Raw genomic sequence first — 22,721 nt, 5'->3', positions numbered from 1 at the left:
CATTGAAAGACCAGACCAGATAATTTTTTTCCCGATTGCGTTCTTGCAAGTCAGCAAAACATATATTTTACTAATATATTTTTTCAACGCCTCCTCTACAATCACTTTATGCAACTCCACCATTATTATACATTCACTAAAACTCTCTCTCTCTCTCTCTCTCTCTCTCTCTCTGAGATTTCATTTCACCATGCATCTTCTTTTTCTTCTTCTTGTGATTTTCCTTGTCATCCTCTTGAAATTCATATGCTCATTCATATGGGTCCCTTGGAGAATTGAGAACCACTTCAAAGACCAACGCATACGAGGCCCTGGTTACCGTTTGTTCTTCGGGAACACAGCTGAGATCAAACGTATGTACGCTGAAGCTCTATCAAAGCCTGTCCCGTTTGACAACCACGATGTTCTTCACTGTGTGTCTCCATTTTACTACAGGTGGTCAGCCGTGTACGGGAAGACTTTCTTGTACTGGTTTGGGTCAAAACCAAGGCTTGCCATGTCTGACCCTGACATGATTAAGGAAGTTCTTATGAACTCAGATGGGTCCTTTGGAAAGATCCAGATGAATCCCTTGGCTAAGCTGCTATTTGGGGAAGGACTTGTTCAGCTTACTGGTCAGAAATGGGCTATTCATAGAAGGATCACAAACCAGGCCTTCAACATGGAGCGTGTTAAGGTGAACTTGTTCTCTTTCTAGACTTTTTTTTTGAGATGTATGTATATTGATAGAATTATAGGGTTAAACGGTTAAATTTACCGTTTCTCAGTAGCTTGAACTTTTGGAAGAATAGATAATTTGACATGTATCAAAGAAAAACAGTAGGTTCTGAGATCTTTTCCGTTCTACCTTCTATTTAAAATCTCACATGTTCAGCCTCACTTATTAAAAGTTAGAAGGTAGTTTGAATCCACGTGTGAGAGGGGCTGTTAGAAGTATGTGTTTAAATGAATTAAATTTACCGTTTTCTAAAAACTTATTCTATTGAGAGAATTTGTAATTGAACGTATATACACTGTTATGTGTATGTATGTGGGTGTTTGTATACTGTTTCTAATATAAAGACACAATAGAAGCATCTATAAAATGCATAACTTTTTTTTTCATCTAGAAATTGTTTTAAGTTCAGCTTTCATATATTTTATAATTATAATAAGATATGATTATATGAAATTTGTTAGTAAATGGGTGAAAGAATAAGATCCCAATGATATAAACTTATGCAGACTTGTTAAAAATGGACACATAGTACAGATGTGGATTTTAATCATAGCCTCTGTTTCTCTCTTCCTTAGAAAAATTCAGTGACCTCTTCCTTCTATAAAGATCATTCACCTCATTTTTACAGAGAAAGTATTATATGAGTCACAGGCTAATAGGTGGCTCTTTGTTTTACCGGAGCAACATACTGAAAATTGTCATAATTGCTCATCAAATTAACATCAAATTTGGGCTTCAAATTGTCCGATATATAGAAGGAATTTAATTGCCCCTCTGACTCTCTCTTTATACTATCTGATCCTCTCAGTTGTACAGATATAATGTCATTGTTAAAAAACCATAAAAAGACTGTTTCCCTGTATAATTTGCCCTCCACCTAAGCTACACAAGAAATATGCCCAAAGCCAATCCTAGTGTGTCCGTGTTTGTACTTTATACCTTTGTTCCAAATATAAGAATATCATATTCAAGATAATAAAAATTTGTATGAAAGGTGTTAAAGAGTATTGTGGTTCAACGGTATTGCTTAATTCTCTTGAAGAGGAAAACCTGGTTTAAAACCCCCTTAGTGATTATGTGACTATTTTTGATAATTTGATAGTTAGTAGATACAACAATGGGAAGAATGGATTTGAATGTTGGTTCTCCTAAAAAGGAGAGTAGATTATACCACTAAGGTACAAGGTTCTTGGGAAAAACCCCTTAATGATTTGTTATCCCTGTCAGGCCGTTACAAGAGATATGCACAGTACACCTAAATTATGTGCCAATTTAATTCTTCAAGGTAAAAATTGAGGAAAATAGCTTTTATTTCTGGAATTGTATAGATTTTTTCCCTTTTTTATAATAAAATTAATGAGATTGTGGAAAAAATTTGATGATGGAAAATTGTCATTAGACTTTCATTTTTGGCTCATTCATTAGACATGTTAGTCGTGAAAATCTGACCTCATGCCTTATTTGTTTTTATTTTTATTTTCTCAGTGTTGGGTACCAGATATTGTGGCTAGTACTGCAAAGATGTTCAATAAGTGGGATGAAAATAGAGGAGGGAGAGATGAGTTTGAGATGGATGTGCATAAAGAGCTTCATGAACTCTTAGCGGACATCATATCAAGAACAGCTTTCGGGAGCAATTATGAAGAAGGAAGGCGCATTTTCAATTTACAAGAGCAGCAAATGTATCTTTTCTCCCAGGCGATCAGAAGTGTATATATTCCTGGTTTCAGGTAACATATTGTTCCAAGTTCCAACTCGAAATGTTCAACTCAACTAGAAAATATGTGCTACTAGTGTAACTTCCTTTTTTTGGTTGTTGTGAATCTTTGAGATATATGCCATATATAAGTATTGTGGTTTAGGACTGATGACTCATACTTTTTTGTCAATTCTATTAACTCTCTAATACCCGAAAGTGTAAACAGGAAATTCATATTACTAGCATAGGCAATTCTTTTCCTCTGTGTTAGTTAACTATTTTCTCATTGACTGGATCCTAGCTTTGCTTATTACAATGTTATGGCTTTAATTCAATGGAACATGGGCTTCATCATTTTGAAATAGGCCAAATGGGTTTTCATAAAGTCTTTATCTTCTTATTATAGGTCCACTGAAGTTTTTCAATTGATTCTTTGGCTTCTTATAAATGGATAGGTTTTTGCCTACTAAGATGAACAAAGAAAGGTGGAGACTAGATAAGGAAACTCGTGACTCTATAAGAATGCTAATTGAGACGAACAAACATGCAAGTGAAGATTCAAGAAATCTTCTTGGTCTATTTTTGTCTTCATATAAAAATCAAGATGGTGAAGAAGAAAGATTAGGGATTGAGGAAATCATAGATGAATGCAAGACCTTTTACTTTGCAGGAAAGGAAACAACTGCTAACCTTCTAACTTGGGCAATTTTTCTTTTAGCATTGCACCAAGAGTGGCAAAGTAGAGCACGGGAAGAAGTGGTTAGCATATTTGGTGACAATGGGCTTCCTGTTGCAGAGAAATTAAACAAACTCAAAATTGTAAGTTCAATTTCTTAGTTACCCTGCTTTAACAACATGGTCTAGAGGAGTTACAATTTTCATTCATATATCCATCACATTTGTGCTAAGGGCAAGGAAAACTTTCTATTGTTATCACAGCGAAAATTTATAGCACAATCCATCCCAGATTAACATAATTAGCCTTTAAAAAAAGAAAAAAAAAAAGAGCACTATGTAATTTCAACAATCAATTTATGTCAATTATTCCTTATTCATTCACATACTTATTTTTTGACAGGTGAGCATGATAATTAATGAAACACTTAGACTCTATTCTCCGGCACCGATGTTGTCAAGGCAAACATGTAAGAAGGTTAAGCTAGGGGGCCTTGATGTTCCTGCTAACACACAACTCTATTTCTCCTTGACTGCGGTCCATCATGACATCGAGATATGGGGAAAAGATGCTAACGAGTTCAATCCATTTAGATTTATGGATTCTCGAAGACATTTAGCTTCTTTTTACCCATTTGGTTTGGGTCCCAGAATCTGCGTAGGTCAAAATCTAGCTATGGTTGAGGCGAAAATAATCTTAGCCATGATAATTCAACACTTCTCTTTTGTGGTATCACCAACCTATGTTCATGACCCAATGTTGCTTGTAACCTTGCAGCCTCGACATGGTGTACAAATATTCATGAGGAGGAGAAGCTGAACATTTGCTTGGGACTCTTTTTTAAGAGGGGTGTACCTCAATTTGTATGCTAAAGCTTATGTTTTATATTACTATTCATATGCATAAAAGATCATAGCATACAAAAGAAGAATCTGTTTTATGGCTAAGATCAAGTGAAGTAACCATTGAAAGAAACAATTTTAGTTTCTTCTCTGAGAACTTGTTTTTCTTCTAGGGGTTGCCGATGGAAGCTTTTTTCTTCTTGTTGTACAAGGCACATGGTTGGTAAGCCCCTAGGGTGGGCTATGGATTTAGGGTGGTCTAGAAAAAAAAAACAAAAAAAACAAAGAAGGATGGCAAATGAGAATAGAGGTAGAGGAGATTATCACTGACAGAAGAGGAGGATGAGGATGTCAAGTAAAAGAGGATAATATGAAGGAAATAATGAAAATAGGAAAACTCTGCATCATAGGAAAACTTTTAAAGAACAAGGCATTCCGTGCAGAGCTATTGAAGAGAACAATACATCTATGTAACTGAGGACCGAAGTAGCAGATGACAAACCAAGGTCATTTATCAAGAATCTGGTGGTGCTCTAGGGCTATGAGCCTATGACAGGAAGATTTAGGCCTCAGCTTCTCCGAATTAGCTTCTAATGTCTAAAATGATCTAAAATTGTATTTCATAAACAAGATTTCAACTTATGCAAATTGCCACGTTAACATCTTTGAGTCAGCGCAAAACATTGTATAATCGTGTTTTTAAGACATGATTTCAAGATCTAAAATCCTGTTTCCAAAACATTAATTTAGTTAAAAAGCTAATTTCACAAATAATTGTTGTTTTGACAAATTTACTATTTTGCAAAAATCCTCAAGACATAGAAATATATAAAGAGATGAAAATAAAAATTCGTTCCTAATTTTTCTTAGACTTGGATATTTTCCCTTTGGTCATTTTCACAAACAACTAATACGCTTCTTAATAGTTCTTATAGACCGAGAAAGAGATACAGTGTACCTCACTTAACATCTTTAATTGCAAATCTGATCATCCAAACCCAACATAACTCGAGCAAAACCATGCCGCACCTCCATGAATTCCTTGGTCCCTCCCAGACCTCGCAATTGTACCCAAGTTGTAGTTCACCAAATCTATAGCCAAAAAGTGTTACAAATTTGAAGTTTCAATAATCAGCCAATCACATGTAAATTCAGAAAACAAATTTGTAACCAGAAACAAAATCACAAGCTGTTTGAAATTCTGCCTAGTGAGCCAAAAAAAAAAACCAACCAGCACCAAACTTTTTAGCCCATAATATAATATAGGTCATATTATATTGAAAATTTGAAAGACCAGGTCATGACATTGCCAATCTACCAGTCCGCTTCGTTTAGCAAAACATATTTTATTTCAACGCCCTCTATGTCTATGTCTATGTCTATGATCACTGATCACTAAGCAGCTCCACCATTATTATACATTCCCTAAAACTCTCTCTCATTTCACTATGCATCTTCTTTTTCTTCTAGCTGTGATATTCTTCCTTGTCATACTCTTGAAACTCGTTTACTCGTTCATATGGGTCCCATACAGAATTGAGAAACACTTCAAAAGACAAGGCATACGAGGCCCTGGCTACCGTCTGATCTCTGGGAACACGGCTGAGATCCAAAGTATTATCGCCGAAGCTCTATCAAAGCCAATCCCATTCAGCCACGACATCATTAATCGTGTGGCTCCTTTTTACTACAAATGGTCAGTCTTGTACGGTAAGAACTTCTTGTACTGGTTCGGGTCAACGCCAAGACTGGCAATATTCGACCCGGACATGGTTAAGGAAATCCTTACAAAGTCAGATGGGACCTTTGAAAAGATCAGTTTGAACCCCTTGGCTAGGCCACTCTTTGGACAAGGACTTGCTGGGCTTAGTGGTCAGAAATGGGCTATCCATAGAAGAATCGCAAACCAAGCCTTCAATATGGAGCGTGTTAAGGTAACCTTTGTTATTCATTAAAAAAAAAAAAGAGTTTGTGGAACAAGTTTGATGGATACAAATTCCTAATTGGACAAAGTTTTTGGTACCACCTTCACTAAAAAAAAAAAATTTAATATAGCTATATATTTTTAATCGTCGGATTATATGTTACTCATATTCTAATGTCAAATTTCATGTTAATAAAATGTTATTTAATATTCGATTCATAAATATATTTTTTATGGGTAATTTTTTTTAGAAGAATTTTATGTGTAATCTTAGATTATAAAGACTTTAAATTTAAATATATTATTTTTTTTAAACTAATTTAAATATATGATTAATGACATAACTACTAATATTTTTGATTTTCTGAAAAATTTTCAAGCATGGACAATATAAGAAGAAAATTTAATTCAATTGTAAATTTGTCAAAATTCAATAAAAAGATCTTTGTCCTCTATAGTTAGTCGTGACCGTTCTTTTTATTTTTTTAATTTAATTTTAAAGTGTTGGTACCAGAAATTGTGGGTAGTACTGCAAAGATGTTCAATAGGTGGGATGAAATTAGAGGAGACAGAGACGAGTTTGAGATGGATGTGCACAAAGAATTTCATGAACTCTCAGCAGATGTTATATCAAGAACAGCTTTTGGAAGCAGTTTTGTAGAAGGGAGGCGCATTTTCAACTTACAAGAGCGGCAAATAACACTTTTCTCAAAGGCTGTCGCAAATGTGTACATTCCTGGGTTCAGGTAAACATATTGAATTTGTTCCAACATCTAAATTTCAACCTGAGTGGGAAATCTGTGCACTATGCTATTGGTGTGACTTACTTTCTTGGTGGTTGTGGTTTGACATAAAGCAGCACTGTGGTTTATGATTGATGACCAGGGTGGTCGATACCGTACCGGTACCGGCCGTACCGGCCGGTACGTACCGTACCGGTCAGTGCACCGGTACCGGTACACTTCTATTTTGTACCGGAAAAAATACCGGCCGTACCGGTCGCGTACCGGCCATACCGGCCAATTTCGGGCAATACCGGCCAATACCGGGCGTACCGGCCGGTACAGAAAAAAAACCTTTTTTTTTTTTTTTTTAGTTTTGTAATTTTTGAATTTTTGTAAGGACATAATAATAACTTATTTACACTAACTTATTAGTATTATTTGTTTTTTTAGTATGCAATGAACAACTAAGCTTTCTATTTTTTATATTGTGTTTTTTTTTTTCCTTTTAATTAATACTAAAGTTTAAAACTATGAATAATTTTTTCTGAATTGAGGTAATATTTTATGATAAACTTTTATATTTACTATAATATAAGTGAAATATTATATGCTTATAACTATGGTTCTAGAGATTTTAGTGTGTGTATATAATATATATATATATATATATATATATATCTATATATAAAATAACAGAACCCGAAACAGTATTGACGGTATCAAATATATCGTACGTGGCCAAACTGGACATACGGTATTGACTTCCTACTCATGTTTTTTGTCTCAATTCCCTTAATTCTATGATTGCCTGCCGCCGAAGTATAGACACGAAATTTTGTTAAGAATGAGGGTCAGTTTTGAAAGGGCAAATCTTCTGTTCTCGTTGGATGACACATACGATGTGGATATCGTGTCACGTCCAAAAGGCCAACAAACTCATTCACTGCATATTCTAAGATAGAATCTTTGGAAATTTTCATTGGCTACGATAATGAAGAAAAATGAAAAGTTCCATTGGCTAATATCCAATGCATCTCATATTTATTTCAGGAAAATAGGAAATTACCATCAAGTGCTCTACAATGGCTTGTATTCTAGAGCTACATGTTCCATATATTCTCTTGATTATTTCATTTGTTAGTATTTGTGTGACTTATTATACCCAATAAAGAATTTGTTAGTATTTATGTGGACAAAGTCTATTAAACACACAAAAAATCTATTAAACACAAACTCACTTCCTTCCGCTTTTATTCGTAGTATAAACTATATTTTTTTAACAAATTCATACTAGCATAGGTTGTTACTCTCTGACTTGGTTAACTATTTCTCAATAATTGGATTAAGGATTCAAATTATCCCTGCTTTTGCTTATTACAATGATATATGACTTTAATTCAATGGAATTTGGACTTCATCCTTTTGAAATAGGCCAAATGAGTTTTGTTTTTGTATAGGCCTTATCTTCTTGTTATAGGTCCAATGATGAGTTTTAATTGATTCTTTAGCTTCTTATAAATGCATAGATTTTTGCCTACTAAGATGAACAAAGAAAGGTGGAGATTAGATAATGAAACTCGTGACTCTATAAGGATGCTAATTGAGACAAACCAAAAGGCAAAAGAAAATTCAGGAAATCTTCTTGGTCTATTTTTGTCTTCTTAGAATAATCAAGATGGTGACGAAGAAAGATTAGGGATTGAGGAAATCATAGATGAATGCAAGACCTTTTACTTTGCTGGAAAGGAAACAACTGCTAACCTATTAACTTGGGCAATTGTACTTTCAGCACTACATCAGGAATGGCAAAGCAAGGCACGAGAAGAAGTTGTTCACATCTTTGGTGAACATGGGATTCTAGTTGCAGAAAAATTAAACGATCTCAAAATTGTAAGATCAATTTCTTACTGGCCTATCAACTTTCGAAACATTTTCTAGAGGAGTTGCAAGTTTTTTCTATTATGGAATTCAATCAGAAAAAGGTTTCTGTAGTTATCATAAGGAAAATCAATTAGTTATATCGCTATATTCAAGTTACAATGTATATTCTCATTGTTATGTTGTATTAATCGAGAATGAACTTTCATTTACTGAGAATTTGGTTTGCCTCGTTTTTTAACAGGTGAACATGATAATCAATGAAACAATTAGACTATATCCTTCGGCTGTGACGGCAATAAGACAAACATGTAAGAAGGTTAAGCTAGGGAACCTCGACATTCCTGCTAACACACAACTTTATTTGGCCTTGCCTGCAGTCCATCATGACACTTAGATATGGGGTGAAGATGCTAATAAGTTCAACCCATTGAGATTTATGGAGCCTCGAAAGCATTTAGCTTCTTTTTGCCCATTTGGCTTGGGTCATAGAATCTGCGTAGGTCAAAATTTAGTTATGATTGAGGCGAAGATTGTCATAGCTATGGTAGTTCAACATTTCTCTTTTGAGCTATCTCCAACCTATGTTCATGCCCCGATGTTGCTTGTAAGCTTACAACCTCAATATGGTGCACAAATTCTGCTGAGAAGGAGAATTTCAAGTTGAGTTTTGGTTAAATTATAAAAATTACAACTTCTAATGTTGAAATGTCTTCATTTCATCTCTAAAGTTTCAATTTTCTTCATATGTCACTCATGTTTCTAATGTAGTGATTCTATCCATCTCTATCGAAACAATGCCATGATTAAATCCCATTAATAGCAAAAATATGTTGTTTATGGGGTTTAATAATATGAGATGGTCATATCGACTACATTGGAAACATATTGTAATTAAAAGTCGGAAATGAAAAAAAAAAAAAAAATTTTGAAACTACAAGGATGAAAATTAATAATTGATCGACGTTGGAGGATGTATTTTGTGATTTTCTTTTTTGTTTTTGTTTTTGTTATTGTTTTAAAGAGTGGGTTTGTTGCAATTTGTATTGTGGGGACCCAAAACCATCTTTCTCGGGGATAATATATGGCTCCTCAGGAAGTAGTTTGATTGACAGACATTTTACTTATTAAAAGGAAAAAAGGGAATCAACACTCTACAATAGAAAACTCAAACAATTGATTTCATGAAATACCGTTTATACAAAATAGGACTACTGTTTTACAAGAGAAAAGTTCAACTTCCTGTGGTGTTACACGGCAACAGTATTCTCATGTTTTCTTCATACTCTTACTATTTCTCTCTCTATCTTTTTCTCCTCTTTTTTTCCTTTTTTTCCTCCTTTCTTTTTTCTGTCCTTCCCCTTATATAGGTGTCTTTTTATTCTTATATCTATAGCTATCCTGTTACCAGTTGAGTTCTCAAGGGTATTTTGTTCCCCTTTATCGGTTTCCTCCCTTCTCTTATCCTAGAACTTGACTTTTGGGGGCGTTTGTATTGTTCAGGTTATCTCTTATGCATTCAATCCGGCAGGGGTTAGGTGGAAATCTTCAACCTTTTTGCATTTCTGGAGGTCTCCTAAGGTATCAAGTACCTCCCAAAAATCAGATATGGATTATCTATGCACCCCACCTCAGGTATAGCTAGGCTCTTTTTAACTTATTTTCCTCTTCACGGGAACAATCTACCAAAACTCCCCTCCTCCTCTTGGGTGCTCGGAATGACCTTATTGTCTTTCTTCCATACTATGCAACCCATTGGGCCTTCCTATAAATATATTTGCTTGGCCCAACTTACTTCATGGGGCCCAATTGGGATTTGGGCTTTAGGCCTGGATGGGGACTCTTCCACTCCTCACATGTATTTTAAAGCAATTTGGAAATGTTTATGTTTTATATTTTACTATTCCTATGCACAAAATACCATAGCATGCAAAATTTATATACGAAAACTTGTTTTTTAAAAGAAAAAATTATCCATCAGAATTAAGGAAAATATTGGAAACTGTGAATCAAGATGGATCTCTATCTTTATTAGTGGTGGAGATAAGAAATTGTCAAAATAAAATGTAAATTAAAAGCAAAATAACCTTGATATGTGCACTACAAAATATATTTATTTATTAAAATTAGAAAAATTGAATAACTGTGGGGGCACAGCTCGGCAAATGGGCTCACTACTTAACTGGGTTCACAATTTACTTGTTGTAGTGGATATATGGATATCCTACAATGGGAAGCTCCTAAGGGTGAAAACTCGTACCTAAGATGGACTTAACTGGTTCTCTTGGATAAGATTGTTCTTGGTTTCTCTCACACTTACTCTAATTTTCTAGTTCCTCACCCTCTCGTTGTCTAACCCTTTCTCCTTCAATTTCCCACTATTTATAGGCTCCTTGAGGGGATCCCTAATCATTACTTTCAATGGTTTCTCGTGTAGGTGGGGCCTTTCAAGATTATTCCTAACACAAAAGGCCCCACTTTGGAAATTGATGAATCAGTTTTGAGACTTGCAACAGACGCCTTATGCTGCTTGATGGCGATCTCTCCCAAGACATTACTGAGGTACCCCAGAATGGGGCCCGGAGCCACATTAAAGCCCGAGAATGAAACAACCCATGGTTATTTCAACCAAGCACCATGGATTGAATTCAATGAAGGACTTTTATCTAACATATGGCCTGTGGGCTTCATAATAATGGGCCGATAACCATACAACCAATGGCCCGTGGGCTTCACAACAATGGGCTGATAACCGTACAGTAACTATTAACAAAAATATTTGATATTATAAACACATCCTTAATCAATAATATTTAGACATTAGATAAGTACAAGAATCAACAATGATATAAAGCTAAGAATTACTATTTAAACTACAAGCTATAAAATGTAAGGACTACACACCTTGCTTTGTTTTCCCTTTTAAGGACTACAAAACTTGCTTTGTTTTCCCTTTTATCACTTACAATAATTGTAAGGATAATTGCATTCATTGTAATTATATATGAAGGGGGAAAAAAAATACAAACACACCCCCTCGAACTTTGGGCTAAAATTATATTGATAGTAAGTTCTCAAATTTAAGAGACTAATATAAAAACAACCATAAACTTTAAAGTTAAAAGTGTAATTTTGTCTTAAAGTTGGGTTCACTAACCTATGATTGTGACAAGTATCTATCTTCTTTTTGCAAAAAGTAGTTACACTTTTCTTATCAAGTGGCCACCCTTAATTGGAATTGCCTAAAGTTTGGTATGATCTAATATTAAATCCTAAATTTTTAAAAATTTCCATTGTAAACATTAAAGTAATAGAAATCCTTCCATTTGATATTATAAAACTTGAGTACACTATATAATTGTTGGCAAAACAACCTTGATCGTGGTCATGGTAGGCTAGTTTGACATCTATGAAATTGAAATTTGGTGACAAAAACCAAATCTAATAATGAGAAGTTGAGATCTTTTGAAAATAAATGCCTCTTCTCTGTAATCCTTGATACTAACTAACAATGTAAATCTTAATCTCAATAGATAATTCAATTGTTAATTGTCGATGTTTAAACCTGACTGGGCTGAGTACCCGAATCAAACTCATTAAAACCCTTAACCTCCATTTCAAAAATAGTTGTTGTTTTTTTTTTGAGAAGATTCTTTTTTTGGTGATACATCATCTATCTTATTTTTAGATAGAATTTTGGAATTTGGACTTTCTCAAAAAAAAAAAAGAATTTGGATACATTATCTGTTTTTTTTTTTTTTGTTGCTGAAATTGGATACATTATCTAAAACTTAGTTAAATGTGGAGGTTACATCAGAAATTTAAAAAGAAAAAGAAAAAAAAAGAGAGCCCAGGACTTATATACAAATAAGAAGAATATATAAAAGTATATTCTCCACAATCTACGGTACACGTTAATATGAAGCACCTTTTTAATTCCCCATCTCTCTACGCATTTGGCAAGTACACCAAACCATTTCCTTAAAACTCCTACAAATTTGGATGAAAACAAAAAACAAAAAAACATTAGAATCTAAAAAAAAAAAAAAGCACACGAACATCGTACCAATCTGAAACTCTAATTAAACTATAAAGACCAAACTACCCTTCCCCACGTGCAAAAAACACTGAGACACGTTTCGTAAATACCACACCTTATCTATTGTCAAAACAGTCAAAACGCCAAACATGTTTAAAATGGCACATCATTAATGTCGGTAAAAACACCAAATAGGGTTTCATCGCTTGTAGTTTTAGCAGCTTCCAAAGAAATTTCTCGACTCTGTCTTTTTCTTTGTTTTTTTTTTTTTTTTTTTTTTCCAACCTCAAAGTCTGCGAAATCTCAGAGAGTTAGAAAACCTCGTGACTCTGTGTCTCTCACACACCTAACCTCCAAAGTTTCAGCCTTTATATATAAGGTTCGATTTTTCTGGGGTTTATAAAGTTTAGGGTTTCGTTTCAAACATTGCTCCGATTGTTAAGGAACGGTACGAGTTTTCTCAGTACCTATCAATTTCTGGGTTACCCTTTTTATTTATTGACTTTTTATTATTATTTTATTTCATTAATTATTGCTAGGAATTGTATCTAGCTGTAGCTGATATTTGAATAAATTTTTGTTATTGGGTTTCGTTTTTTGGATAGATTGGCTTTGGTTATTAATTAGCAAATCAGTTATCACTTTCAATCATATAATAACTCAGTTGTTCCTGTAAATGAGTCTCATTTCATGTTGATAATTAAGGGTTTATCTATTTTAGATTTGATGTCTTCATTTTTTTTTTTTATAATTGTTTTGCTGTCTGTGTTATTTTAGGTTTGTTTTACTGAATTCCATCATTATTTATTTCCATTTTCAGGTTTATAAATCGGTGCGATACATTGAAGGAAAAAAGGGTTTTTTTTTTTTTTAAAAATTTAATTTATTATTGTTAAGTAATTTAATCATATAGATGTACTGGGAATTATGAAATTTTCTTATGTATATAGTGGTAAAAATAGTGGTCTCTGCAAAAGAAGGATTGAATTGAAAGTGTTTTGTTTAAGAGGGTAAAATGCCATCTACTAATTTTTCGAGACTAAGAACTGCAATCCAGAGGTCGATTGTAGGGCAAGAAGTTAGGTTACAGGACCCGTTCGATGTGGTAATCGGGCAAGGGAAATCGTTGTTTGGCAGTTCTAGGTTGTTCCGTACTTTATCATCTTCGACTCATACAGACCTGCACGTGTTGTTAAGATCTGGAACTGTCTATGCTGCAAGATCAGAGTTAGTTAGCCGAAAAAGGAATATCTCTGTTGTTGGAGCACTTTCACGGATGCTGTCTATTCCATCTGTGTCTGGGCCTTCCTTTCAGGTCTGTGCGTATCACATTGATTGCGCGCTTGCTGAACCTGTGCACTTGAATATAGCTATGGCTGCTTGTGGTTCCAGAGCTGTTTTGGGAGAATGTTCCTTAGATAATTTGGCTTCAAGGCATAAGCGACTTCCATTAACAACAGATAGTTCCAGTATCTTTTACAGCAATAGAGGTTCCGAGAGCTGCAGAAAAGCTAGTATGAGTCTGAAAAAACGTGAGCAACCCAACAATAATGTGATTTATGGATACTTCATATGCAATGCTGTGAAGAGGTGGTGCATTTCTCACCCATACACAGGGTCAGGACCAAGAGATTTTCATAGCACATCATCCACATGTTTCTCTGCTGGGACTGCCCCTGATGTGTCCTTTGATAATTCTGCTCGTGAGGAACAGCTTGCAAATTCTACAGATTCATCTGAACAGTATGTTCACTGATGTAGTTTCCATATTTCTCTTTTGAAGTTGTTTGCTAGACCTTCATTCCATTCTTTTCTGTGAGATATGCTCTGCTTAATTTTGAAGTAGTTGTCATCTGAAGTATACACACAGACATATGTACAGTTGATTGTAGCCAAGACATGCATATGTAAATTAGCAACAGAGAGAGGGTACCCTATTTGTGTATCATTTTCTATTAAATACTTGAACCCTACCCATGTCAAATGGCAGTAACTTTTTCTTCGTTTGTTCTGTATTTTTTATAGTCTCTGTTTACATTGTTATGTTATACAAGTGAAAGCTGCCTCTCTTTCTCCCTCACTCAATTGTTCTTTTCCTTTATGGATTATATACTGCCTTTCTTTTTTTCTTTTTAATATTTGTATTAGAAACAAGCCACCTTACATTTGATTTTTCTTTGCCATTTAAAAACTTTTTTTTTCTTCTTCATATTTACTTCTATAATTTACTAGTTTTAATCATTATGGAGCACTTGGAGGAGCAACGGCTTGTATAGGATGAACTCCATGGTCCAGAACTACTGCTTGTGGTACTTGCACCGTATGAAGAGCCAATTTGTTGTCACCTTGGTTAGTGTAGTAGCTTTTGAGCTAGCCTAAGAGAAGCCACTTTTAAAAAAAAAAAAAAATTTCGGGCCACTTCAATATTTAGACCTTTTAATCTTAAAATATATTCTTGGATCTAAAGTCTTTATTTTTGGCACATCCTTTGTATACTTCCGGTGTAGTAGGGATGTGTGCCTTTCTTAATGAATGCATTTACTTTTACAGGATTCTGGTGAAAATATTTTATCATGGTTTTTAATAACTTAACATGGTTAGGTAATGCAGTAAAGTTCTGGGATTTAGATCTATGGTTTTGCTTGGCTTTGATTGCAGGAAGAAATCAGCAGGCAAAACCCTGAAACTACTTTCAGGATCATGCTATCTGCCTCATCCTGATAAAGAAGACACTGGTGGGGAGGATGCACACTTTATATGTGTTGATGAACAAGCAATTGGGGTGGCAGATGGTGTTGGTGGCTGGGCAGATCTAGGTGTTGATGCTGGACAGTATTCCCGGGAACTCATGTCCCATTCAGTAAATGCTGTTAAAGAGGAGCCCAAGGGTTCAATTGATCCTGCTAGGGTCCTGGAGAAAGCTCACTCAATCACGAAAGCCAAAGGTTCCTCAACAGCATGCATCATAGCACTCACAGACGAGGTATATACTTCTTCCATTTTAGCCATTCCTTTATGCCTGTCTCTAGTTTCTGGATTCAATTGGCCATTTTCCTGAAAAACCATTAAATTATTTTTTAAAAGACATTGTGTAATTGTAGCCTGACTTGTTCAAGGTATTGGAGTTTTCTTATCATGTTAGTTTGCAGATTATTTTCTTATTACTTCTTTTGGATTTTTCTGCTGATTTATGTCTCAGTGTATGATCATGATAATCTCAGTTTATGATAATCCAGTAAGGCAGTAAGTTTCATTGGTTATTTCAGAATTTAAATTATAAAAAATCAGGGTTGTGTTATGTGTCGAGGAAGTAACATTCAATTTACTATACAATATATATGCTCTTGAGCACTGACATTGACAGGGGTGACTTGAGGTGGCTCAGTGGACTTGTAACACTTGATCAAGTTCAAGTTGCAAACGTTTGGTTTATTTGGAGAGCCAGCTCCTTCCACAAGTGATGTAGAATGGATTTAATAACGTGCTTACTATTTTTTGTAAAATGGGCCAGAGTTATGCTAAATTATGATTACTGGGTATATGACAGTTAAAGAAAGGTTTAGGGTTTGTTGATTCATAATGATTTGAGAAGGCTTGAGGTTAATGATAAAAGGCAAAAAGGGTTTAGTTTTGAGAATTTTAGTTGAATTTCGGGCAGCAACAAATGTTTGTGTTTAGGGTTCGTTACAATGAGTTTACTGATGGCTGAAAAGGTTGGGGAATACTTTTGGGTTTTAGGGTCTCAAAGGGTGTTAGGTTAGGGACATGGTTGGGGCTGTTATTTTATCAAGAAATGACAATCACTGGGGATGAACACTGCCTTTAAGCAGTAATGGTGCAGCAGTCAGCAGAAAAGAAAAGTATATAGCAACCAAGGCTCTTCAAATTCAAATAAAAAAACTCTAAAAACGATCCTGAATATGATTTTTTTTGGTGCTGAGAAATAATGATATTAGGTATTATAGTGTGGGCTCTTGTTCTGATGGGATTTTGACTAATAAATGAAGTTAAAGGACAAAACACAAAGGCCCCATAACTGAACTAGAGTTACAAACTAAATAAATTATACCTATGGCCGCCAACTATTGATTATAACCTTAAGAAAGTTAATTTTGATCTAGAATTGGTTGTTTCTCCTAGACCATAGAGTCTTTATAGATATTGTGCGACCTATAGTTTTAGCATTAGGCTTCCAAGATATTCTATTTCCAATAATATTACTGCTCTGCCATCAATCAGCCATGGAGGGTTTAAGTGACTTTCTTCCCTGATTTAGAGGAATTGTATCATTTGTTACTTGAGGGAGTGAATGAGTTGTCTAGTTTTTGAAGACTTTTTTGCTTCCTGACCCCTGTATATATGGTGAACCTTTTGGAATTTTACTTGCTTGAAATAAGGAGTCTTCTAATTTGTCATACTAGATGGTGACATAATTAATTGCTTTTTTTCTTTTCCTTTTTTTCATTCCAGGGTGTTAATGCAATTAATTTAGGGGACAGTGGCTTTATGGTGGTCCGGGATGGGTGCACCGTTTTTCGATCTCCTGTGCAACAGCATGATTTTAATTTCACCTATCAACTGGAAAGTGGAAATAATGGTGATTTACCTAGCTCTGGTCAGGTTTGTGCCCATTACTCCCTCTCTCCTCTTCCTGCAAATGTTAGTTATGAGGAACCAAATTGTAGCCTGAAACTGAAAATATTTATCATGCTCCTTTTATATATTTTCAAGGAGTGAATGTCATTCGTATATTTTGTGGGAGGGCTAAAACTTTCCCTCAGGGAACATATTTGCACTGTCACTGTTAAGTTATGTGTTATAGCTTAGCATTCATGTGATACCTGATATTATTTATCACACTATTTTCCAAAATATCCAGAATATTTTTATTATTATTTAGCTAATATCCTGGGTGATGCCATTAATTACAATGTTTCTAGTAAATTTTTCCTAATTAAATTGCCTCTACTTAATCATGATTTTTTTAAAGAGTCTGAATTTGGTAAGGATGTAGTGTAAAACCCATGTTTTATATTATCCAATAAGAGATTGTCATATTAGCTTTTACTTAAAACTTAATACTCCCTACAATACATAATAATATCTTAATAAACTCCCAATTAAGTTAGATTTTCAAATGGGTATTAGAATTGATTGTGTAGTCGTGCTGATTTTTTAATCTGTAATATGATGATGTGGTATGTTGGGATTGGAGAAGCAAAATTTGGGTTTTATATAACATTCTTTTTATTTTTATTTTTATTTTTTACAAGATAGAATTTCTAATTTAGCCTAATCTAAATGTATATGTGTGTGAAACTCCCTTCTGGAGACTTGAATCCCGGCCCTTGCTCTTCACACCCCACAAGCATTTATACTTGTAGAGTGACTACCGTACCAAGGGTGAGCGGTAGTCACCCTTATATCACATTCTTATTAATATAATCCTTTTTTTAAAATTAATGTTCTCATATCCTGAAGTCAATCTTGGTTGATAGGCATTTAATTTGCTGTGTTCAGGTAATCTTCTTCTATTTGTAGAACTCTAGCGCTCTACTACAAAAAACAGGGGTGACTGACACAGAATAATTATGAATTCATTAATATGTAATTAAACTTACTTTATTGATTATAGAATGTGTTGTTGAGATTAGTGGTGGCTGTTTGATTTAGGTTTTTACAATTGCTGTTGCTCCGGGAGATGCTATAATTGCTGGCACTGATGGACTGTTTGACAACTTGTACAACAATGAGATTACTGCAGTAGTCGTTCATGCCATGAGAGCTGGCCTAGGGCCTCAGGTGACAGCTCAGAAGATAGCGGCACTGGCACGCCAACGAGCACAGGACAGAGACCGGCAGACACCTTTTTCCACTGCTGCTCAAGATGCTGGGTTCCGCTATTATGGTGGCAAGCTTGATGACATCACTGTTGTCGTTTCATATATCAAGAGTGATGGTGATGAATGAGACACTCTCGTGTATATATTCTTTCTCTATTTCAATTTTATTGCGCTTCAAGTCAGGCTTTTTGTAGAATCAAACTCTTCTCTTTGCCATTATACGGGTGTATTATGCCCTCCATTAATGTAAAAACAAAATAGCATTTCTTGGTTTGAGCTCTGAGAGTGTGTTTGGATAGTTTCTCAAAAAAAAAAAAAAATGTGTTTGAATAACGTTTATTTTGCTGAAAACTAAAAATATTATAGTAAAATAATTTTTAAACGTGTAAATAGTGCTGTGAGATTCATTTTTGGGTTGTGTTAGTGGACACGGTTTTCATTAGCAATAGCTTTTTGCACATCTTTTTTACTTTTTGCAGTTTTTTTATCATTTTTGAAAAATTTTATCATTTTTGGCAATCATTTTAATAACTTTTTGTCATTTTTATTAACACAATTCATTGAGGGAAATTTTAACAAGTACCACAAGGTGCTTGTTAACATTTTCTTTTATTTTTAATGAAAGTTTTGTTAAAAAAAGAAGTTTGTGAGTTTTGTAAATAGTGTACGGACGGTAAAAAAAAAAAAAAAAAAAAAAAAAAATAAATATATATATATATATATATATATATATATATATATATATTGAAATGCGCTTCTAAAAAAAAGAAAAAAAAAAAAAGAAAAAAAGAAAAGAAGATGATTTTCAGCACTATCGCTTAATCAATTCTGCGTTGCTGCCACTGTACACTGATGATTCACCTTCGAGCAAGTCTAGAGACACTTTTTTTCACAACTTTTGCTAAGGTGTTACAGTTGTGATTTGAGCAAATATTACTTTTATTTTATTATGCTTTGTTGTCATGCACAAACTCATGTATGTAAGAATGCACTTGTCCTGTGACCTGATTTGGAAGACATCACAGTGTCACACATAGTGCCCGTTTGGTTGGGTTTTTAGGACCCAAAACGTAGCTTTTTCATAAAGTTGGCAGTGGCTGGGCGTTTGGTGAAGCCTAAACGCAAATTTTAGATAAAAGTTGCGTTTTAAGGCAAAGGCAAAAACGCTGATTTCTGAAATGGTGGTCTGAAGGTCCATATCTCAAACGCGCATCAACGTTTTCAGTTTAACGGATAGCTGAGACCTAAAATTACCGAATCACCCTCATCTCTTCTCTGCTGATTCCTCTCAGACGCTGATTCCTCTCATCTCTTCTCTGCTCTGCCTTCTCCGTGCTGCTACCGATCTCCCTATGGTAAGTCATATGTTCTTCTTCTTCTTCCTCTTCTGCTTTCTTCTTCCTCTTCTTCTTCTTCCTCTTCTGCTTTCTTCGTTTTCTCTGATCTGTAATGTTTTTTGTTTTAAATTTTTTTTTTCTGCTCTGAGACAGGAATCTTGAAGGTACGCATTTGATCAAAAAGGCACCAAGCAAGACTGATCTGCTACCAAAATCCACCAGGTACCAACAGTGATCCGATTTTTTTTTTTTTTTAAGATCTGAAACAGGGTGTATTTCATCTAATTTATTTGTACCTTTTTGAGTTTTTGAGGGTTTGGAGATTTAATGATGACCCATTTGGTTCTTTAGTTGATTGGGTTTTGAAATTTGTTTGTTGATTGGGTATATTTGATCTAACTTTTGATCAATGTAGGACTTTGTGGCAGTTGGTAGGAGACTTTGGAATTGGTTTTGGACATGATGAGGGTTGTTTTTACTCCAAATTGTGTGATCTATGTTGAATAGTTGTAGTATTTAAATGATGGGAATCACGTTGGCTGTGTTAGGCATATTCGACAATGTTTGTGACATAAGCTAAACTAAAGAGTTAAGTTTACGGGGCTATGAAATGTTAGCCATTTTGGGCTTTGATTAATGTAGGGTTTTCTGGACTTCTTATTAGATTTTAGGTTTGGTTTTGCAAATGATGGGCTGTCGATTTAAGTCCCAATGTGTGATCTATGTTCAATAGCAGTAGTTACTAAGTGGAGGAGGATCACATTGGCTGTATTAGGTGTATTTGACTATGTTACCTAAAACCCAACCAAGAGATCAATTTATGTGGCCATGAAATGCTAGCCAATTTAGGATTTGATTAATGTAGGATCTTGGGAGACTTGTTAGGAGGATTTGGGACTGGTTTTGGAAATGATGGGTGGTTGATTTAGGTCCAAACTGTGTGACCTATGCTGATTAGTAGTGGAGTATTGGAATGGCTAGAATCACATTGGCTGCCTTACGTGTAGTAATGCACAGAATTGCATGCAGCAATATGCGAATCCCCAGCATGGTACAGTTATAGAACCTCTAGAATTTGAGGGAATTATGGAGGGTGACTTGGTTGTGTGAGATTACATGGTGTAAGCAATAGCAGCTGCAGCAGCAGCTGCAGCAGCTGCTGCTGCTTACACCATGTAATCTCACACAACCAAGTCACCCTCCATAATTCCCTCAAATTCTAGAGGTTCTATAATTGTACATGGTGTAAGCAATAGCAGCGGAGGAAGAAGCGAGGCCGTTGCGTAGGCTGGAACCAAGGCTGCAGCTTCTAAAATTTTTTTTTCCCACATTTTTTTTCCCACATATTTAAAAAATATGAACTAGTTACTTGAGCAAATTGACACATATTTAATTATTTTCACTCATTTATGTGTAAACTTATTTTTTATGTTATTGATTGTGCGTTTTTTGCATTTTTTACAATCTTCTATTTTTTGCATTTCTTATGGTTGGTTAACTTTATAGATGGGAAAAAATACCACTTCCAACCCCGAGGTAAAAATGGCTAGAGCAGATTGGGATATTAATCCATCGTGGACAACTACTTTTTGTAACCTTTGTGTGGAACAAATTCAAGCCGGGAATAGAACAAAAGGTGCTGCCTTTAGACCCGAAGGTTGGTTCAATTTGGTGACCAAATTTTGTGAGGAGACCGGTCAAAACTATGATAAGAACCAATTAAAAAGTAGGTGGGATGTATTAAAAGGTGATTGGAGAGTGTGGGAAAAATTGAGGAATCTTGACACATGTTTAGGTTGGGATGCAGTGAAGGGAACGATTGCCGCTCCTGATTGTTGATGGGACCTGAAGTTGAAGGTGAGTTGAGTATTTTATTAATATGTAGTTAGTTGGAGATAGTTTTTTTTTTTTTTTAATTTTTTTAATTTTATGGCATTCTTATATGAGTGAAATTACAATTACATTTTGTAGGAATTACCCAAAGCTAAAAAATTCCGAGAGAAAGGTCCACAGAATCTAGAACAACTTGAGATAATGTTTAGGGATGTTGCAGCAACTGGGGTAGCTGCATGGACCCCTTCTTCAGGTACATTACCTCCAACAATGCCAAAAGAGGGTGCTGGTGATTTAGATGGTAGCTCCGAATTTAAGGATAACCAATGTGACATGAGTTTAGACATTGGTAGTTTGCAGCAAGGAACTACTAGTCAATCACGTAGTTTAGGACAAAAGCGAGCTAGTGAATCAATACCCTCACAGAAGAAAAAGAAGAAGATAGGAGGAGCTGCAATGTTGGACAATCGTATTAGTGAGTTAATAACTGTATGTCAGAATAGGTCTGAAGGTACTTCTCGAGAGTCACCAAGTTCAATTGATAATGTAATGGCAATTGTGAAAGCACTTCCTAGAGTGGATTTTGCGTTTGTGGTTGAAGCTTCCATTCTCTTTCTAAAAAAGTCACGTAGGGAGATGTTCCTAACTTTTAAGGACCCAGAGTCACAGCTGAAGTGGCTACAAGCAATAATTTATAGGCAGCAGAAGTGACTAACCTGATGTGGTATTAACTATGTTGTATTAGCTTTAAACTAAGTTAGCTATGTTGTATGAACTATGTTGTATTTGCTATGTTGTATTAACTTTAAACTAAGTTATGTGATATTTAGTATTAGCTTTGGACTAATATATGTGTAATGCAAACATATTTGAAATTTTCATTACAGTGTTATGTACTTGATGTTGTGAATTGTCTTGGTATGTTGTGAATTGTCTTGATTGAATATTTGTTATTTTGTTATGTAGCTGAAACCAATATGGATGATTATAATGGTACTCATGAGAGTGGCCATTTTATGGAACTATTAATGGATGGGGATTACAGAAATTATTGTGATGATCATGATGGTAGTGATTATAACAATGTTGACAATAATAATGATGGTGATAACAATGATGGTGATAACAATGATGGTGATGATGATGATGATGAAAGTAGTGACAGTGATGATGACAGTGATAGTGATTCTGACAGTGATGATAATAA

General features: G+C 34.8%; 3 protein-coding genes and 1 pseudogene across 3 annotated transcripts; all 4 read left to right on the top strand.

The window, feature by feature from the left end:
• Positions 1-109: 109 nt before the first annotated feature.
• LOC142605791 (cytochrome P450 734A1-like) lies at positions 110-3,983 on the top strand. The gene is made up of 4 exons (XM_075777232.1): positions 110-676; positions 2,204-2,448; positions 2,873-3,236; positions 3,496-3,983. Exons 1-4 carry the CDS (start codon positions 191-193, stop codon positions 3,910-3,912), a joined length of 1,512 nt encoding a protein of 503 aa, XP_075633347.1. The 5' UTR covers positions 110-190; the 3' UTR covers positions 3,913-3,983.
• Positions 3,984-4,209: 226 nt separating this feature from the next.
• LOC142605783 (cytochrome P450 734A1-like) lies at positions 4,210-9,129 on the top strand (annotated as a pseudogene).
• Positions 9,130-12,687: 3,558 nt separating this feature from the next.
• LOC142613771 (putative protein phosphatase 2C 55) lies at positions 12,688-18,620 on the top strand. Its single transcript, XM_075786266.1, has 5 exons — positions 12,688-12,949; positions 13,322-14,244; positions 15,160-15,484; positions 16,972-17,121; positions 18,175-18,620. The coding sequence occupies exons 2-5, from the start codon at positions 13,517-13,519 to the stop codon at positions 18,469-18,471; spliced, it is 1,500 nt and encodes a 499-aa protein (XP_075642381.1). The 5' UTR covers positions 12,688-12,949; positions 13,322-13,516; the 3' UTR covers positions 18,472-18,620.
• A 2,603-nt stretch (positions 18,621-21,223) lies between these two features.
• LOC142643496 (uncharacterized) lies at positions 21,224-22,225 on the top strand. Its single transcript, XM_075818189.1, has 2 exons — positions 21,224-21,352; positions 21,653-22,225. Exons 1-2 carry the CDS (start codon positions 21,224-21,226, stop codon positions 22,223-22,225), a joined length of 702 nt encoding a protein of 233 aa, XP_075674304.1.
• The last annotated feature ends 496 nt before the right edge of the window (positions 22,226-22,721 follow it).

Source organism: Castanea sativa, chromosome 1 (genome assembly GCF_040712315.1).
Source record: "Castanea sativa cultivar Marrone di Chiusa Pesio chromosome 1, ASM4071231v1".
Taxonomy (NCBI): Eukaryota; Viridiplantae; Streptophyta; class Magnoliopsida; order Fagales; family Fagaceae; genus Castanea; species Castanea sativa.
This window is presented reverse-complemented; position numbering and strand designations above follow the sequence as displayed.

Coding starts and splice junctions, on each gene's coding strand:
- LOC142605791 (XM_075777232.1), top strand. CDS start 191: ATGCATCTTCTTTTTCTTCTTCTTGTGATTTTCCTTGTCATCCTCTTG. Junction 2,449..2,872: donor GTATATATTCCTGGTTTCAG/GTAACATATTGT, acceptor ATAAATGGATAG/GTTTTTGCCTACTAAGATGA. Junction 3,237..3,495: donor AATTAAACAAACTCAAAATT/GTAAGTTCAATT, acceptor ATTTTTTGACAG/GTGAGCATGATAATTAATGA.
- LOC142643496 (XM_075818189.1), top strand. CDS start 21,224: ATGGCTAGAGCAGATTGGGATATTAATCCATCGTGGACAACTACTTTT. Junction 21,353..21,652: donor CCGAAGGTTGGTTCAATTTG/GTGACCAAATTT, acceptor TACATTTTGTAG/GAATTACCCAAAGCTAAAAA.
- LOC142613771 (XM_075786266.1), top strand. CDS start 13,517: ATGCCATCTACTAATTTTTCGAGACTAAGAACTGCAATCCAGAGGTCG. Junction 14,245..15,159: donor TCTACAGATTCATCTGAACA/GTATGTTCACTG, acceptor CTTTGATTGCAG/GAAGAAATCAGCAGGCAAAA. Junction 15,485..16,971: donor TCATAGCACTCACAGACGAG/GTATATACTTCT, acceptor TTTTCATTCCAG/GGTGTTAATGCAATTAATTT.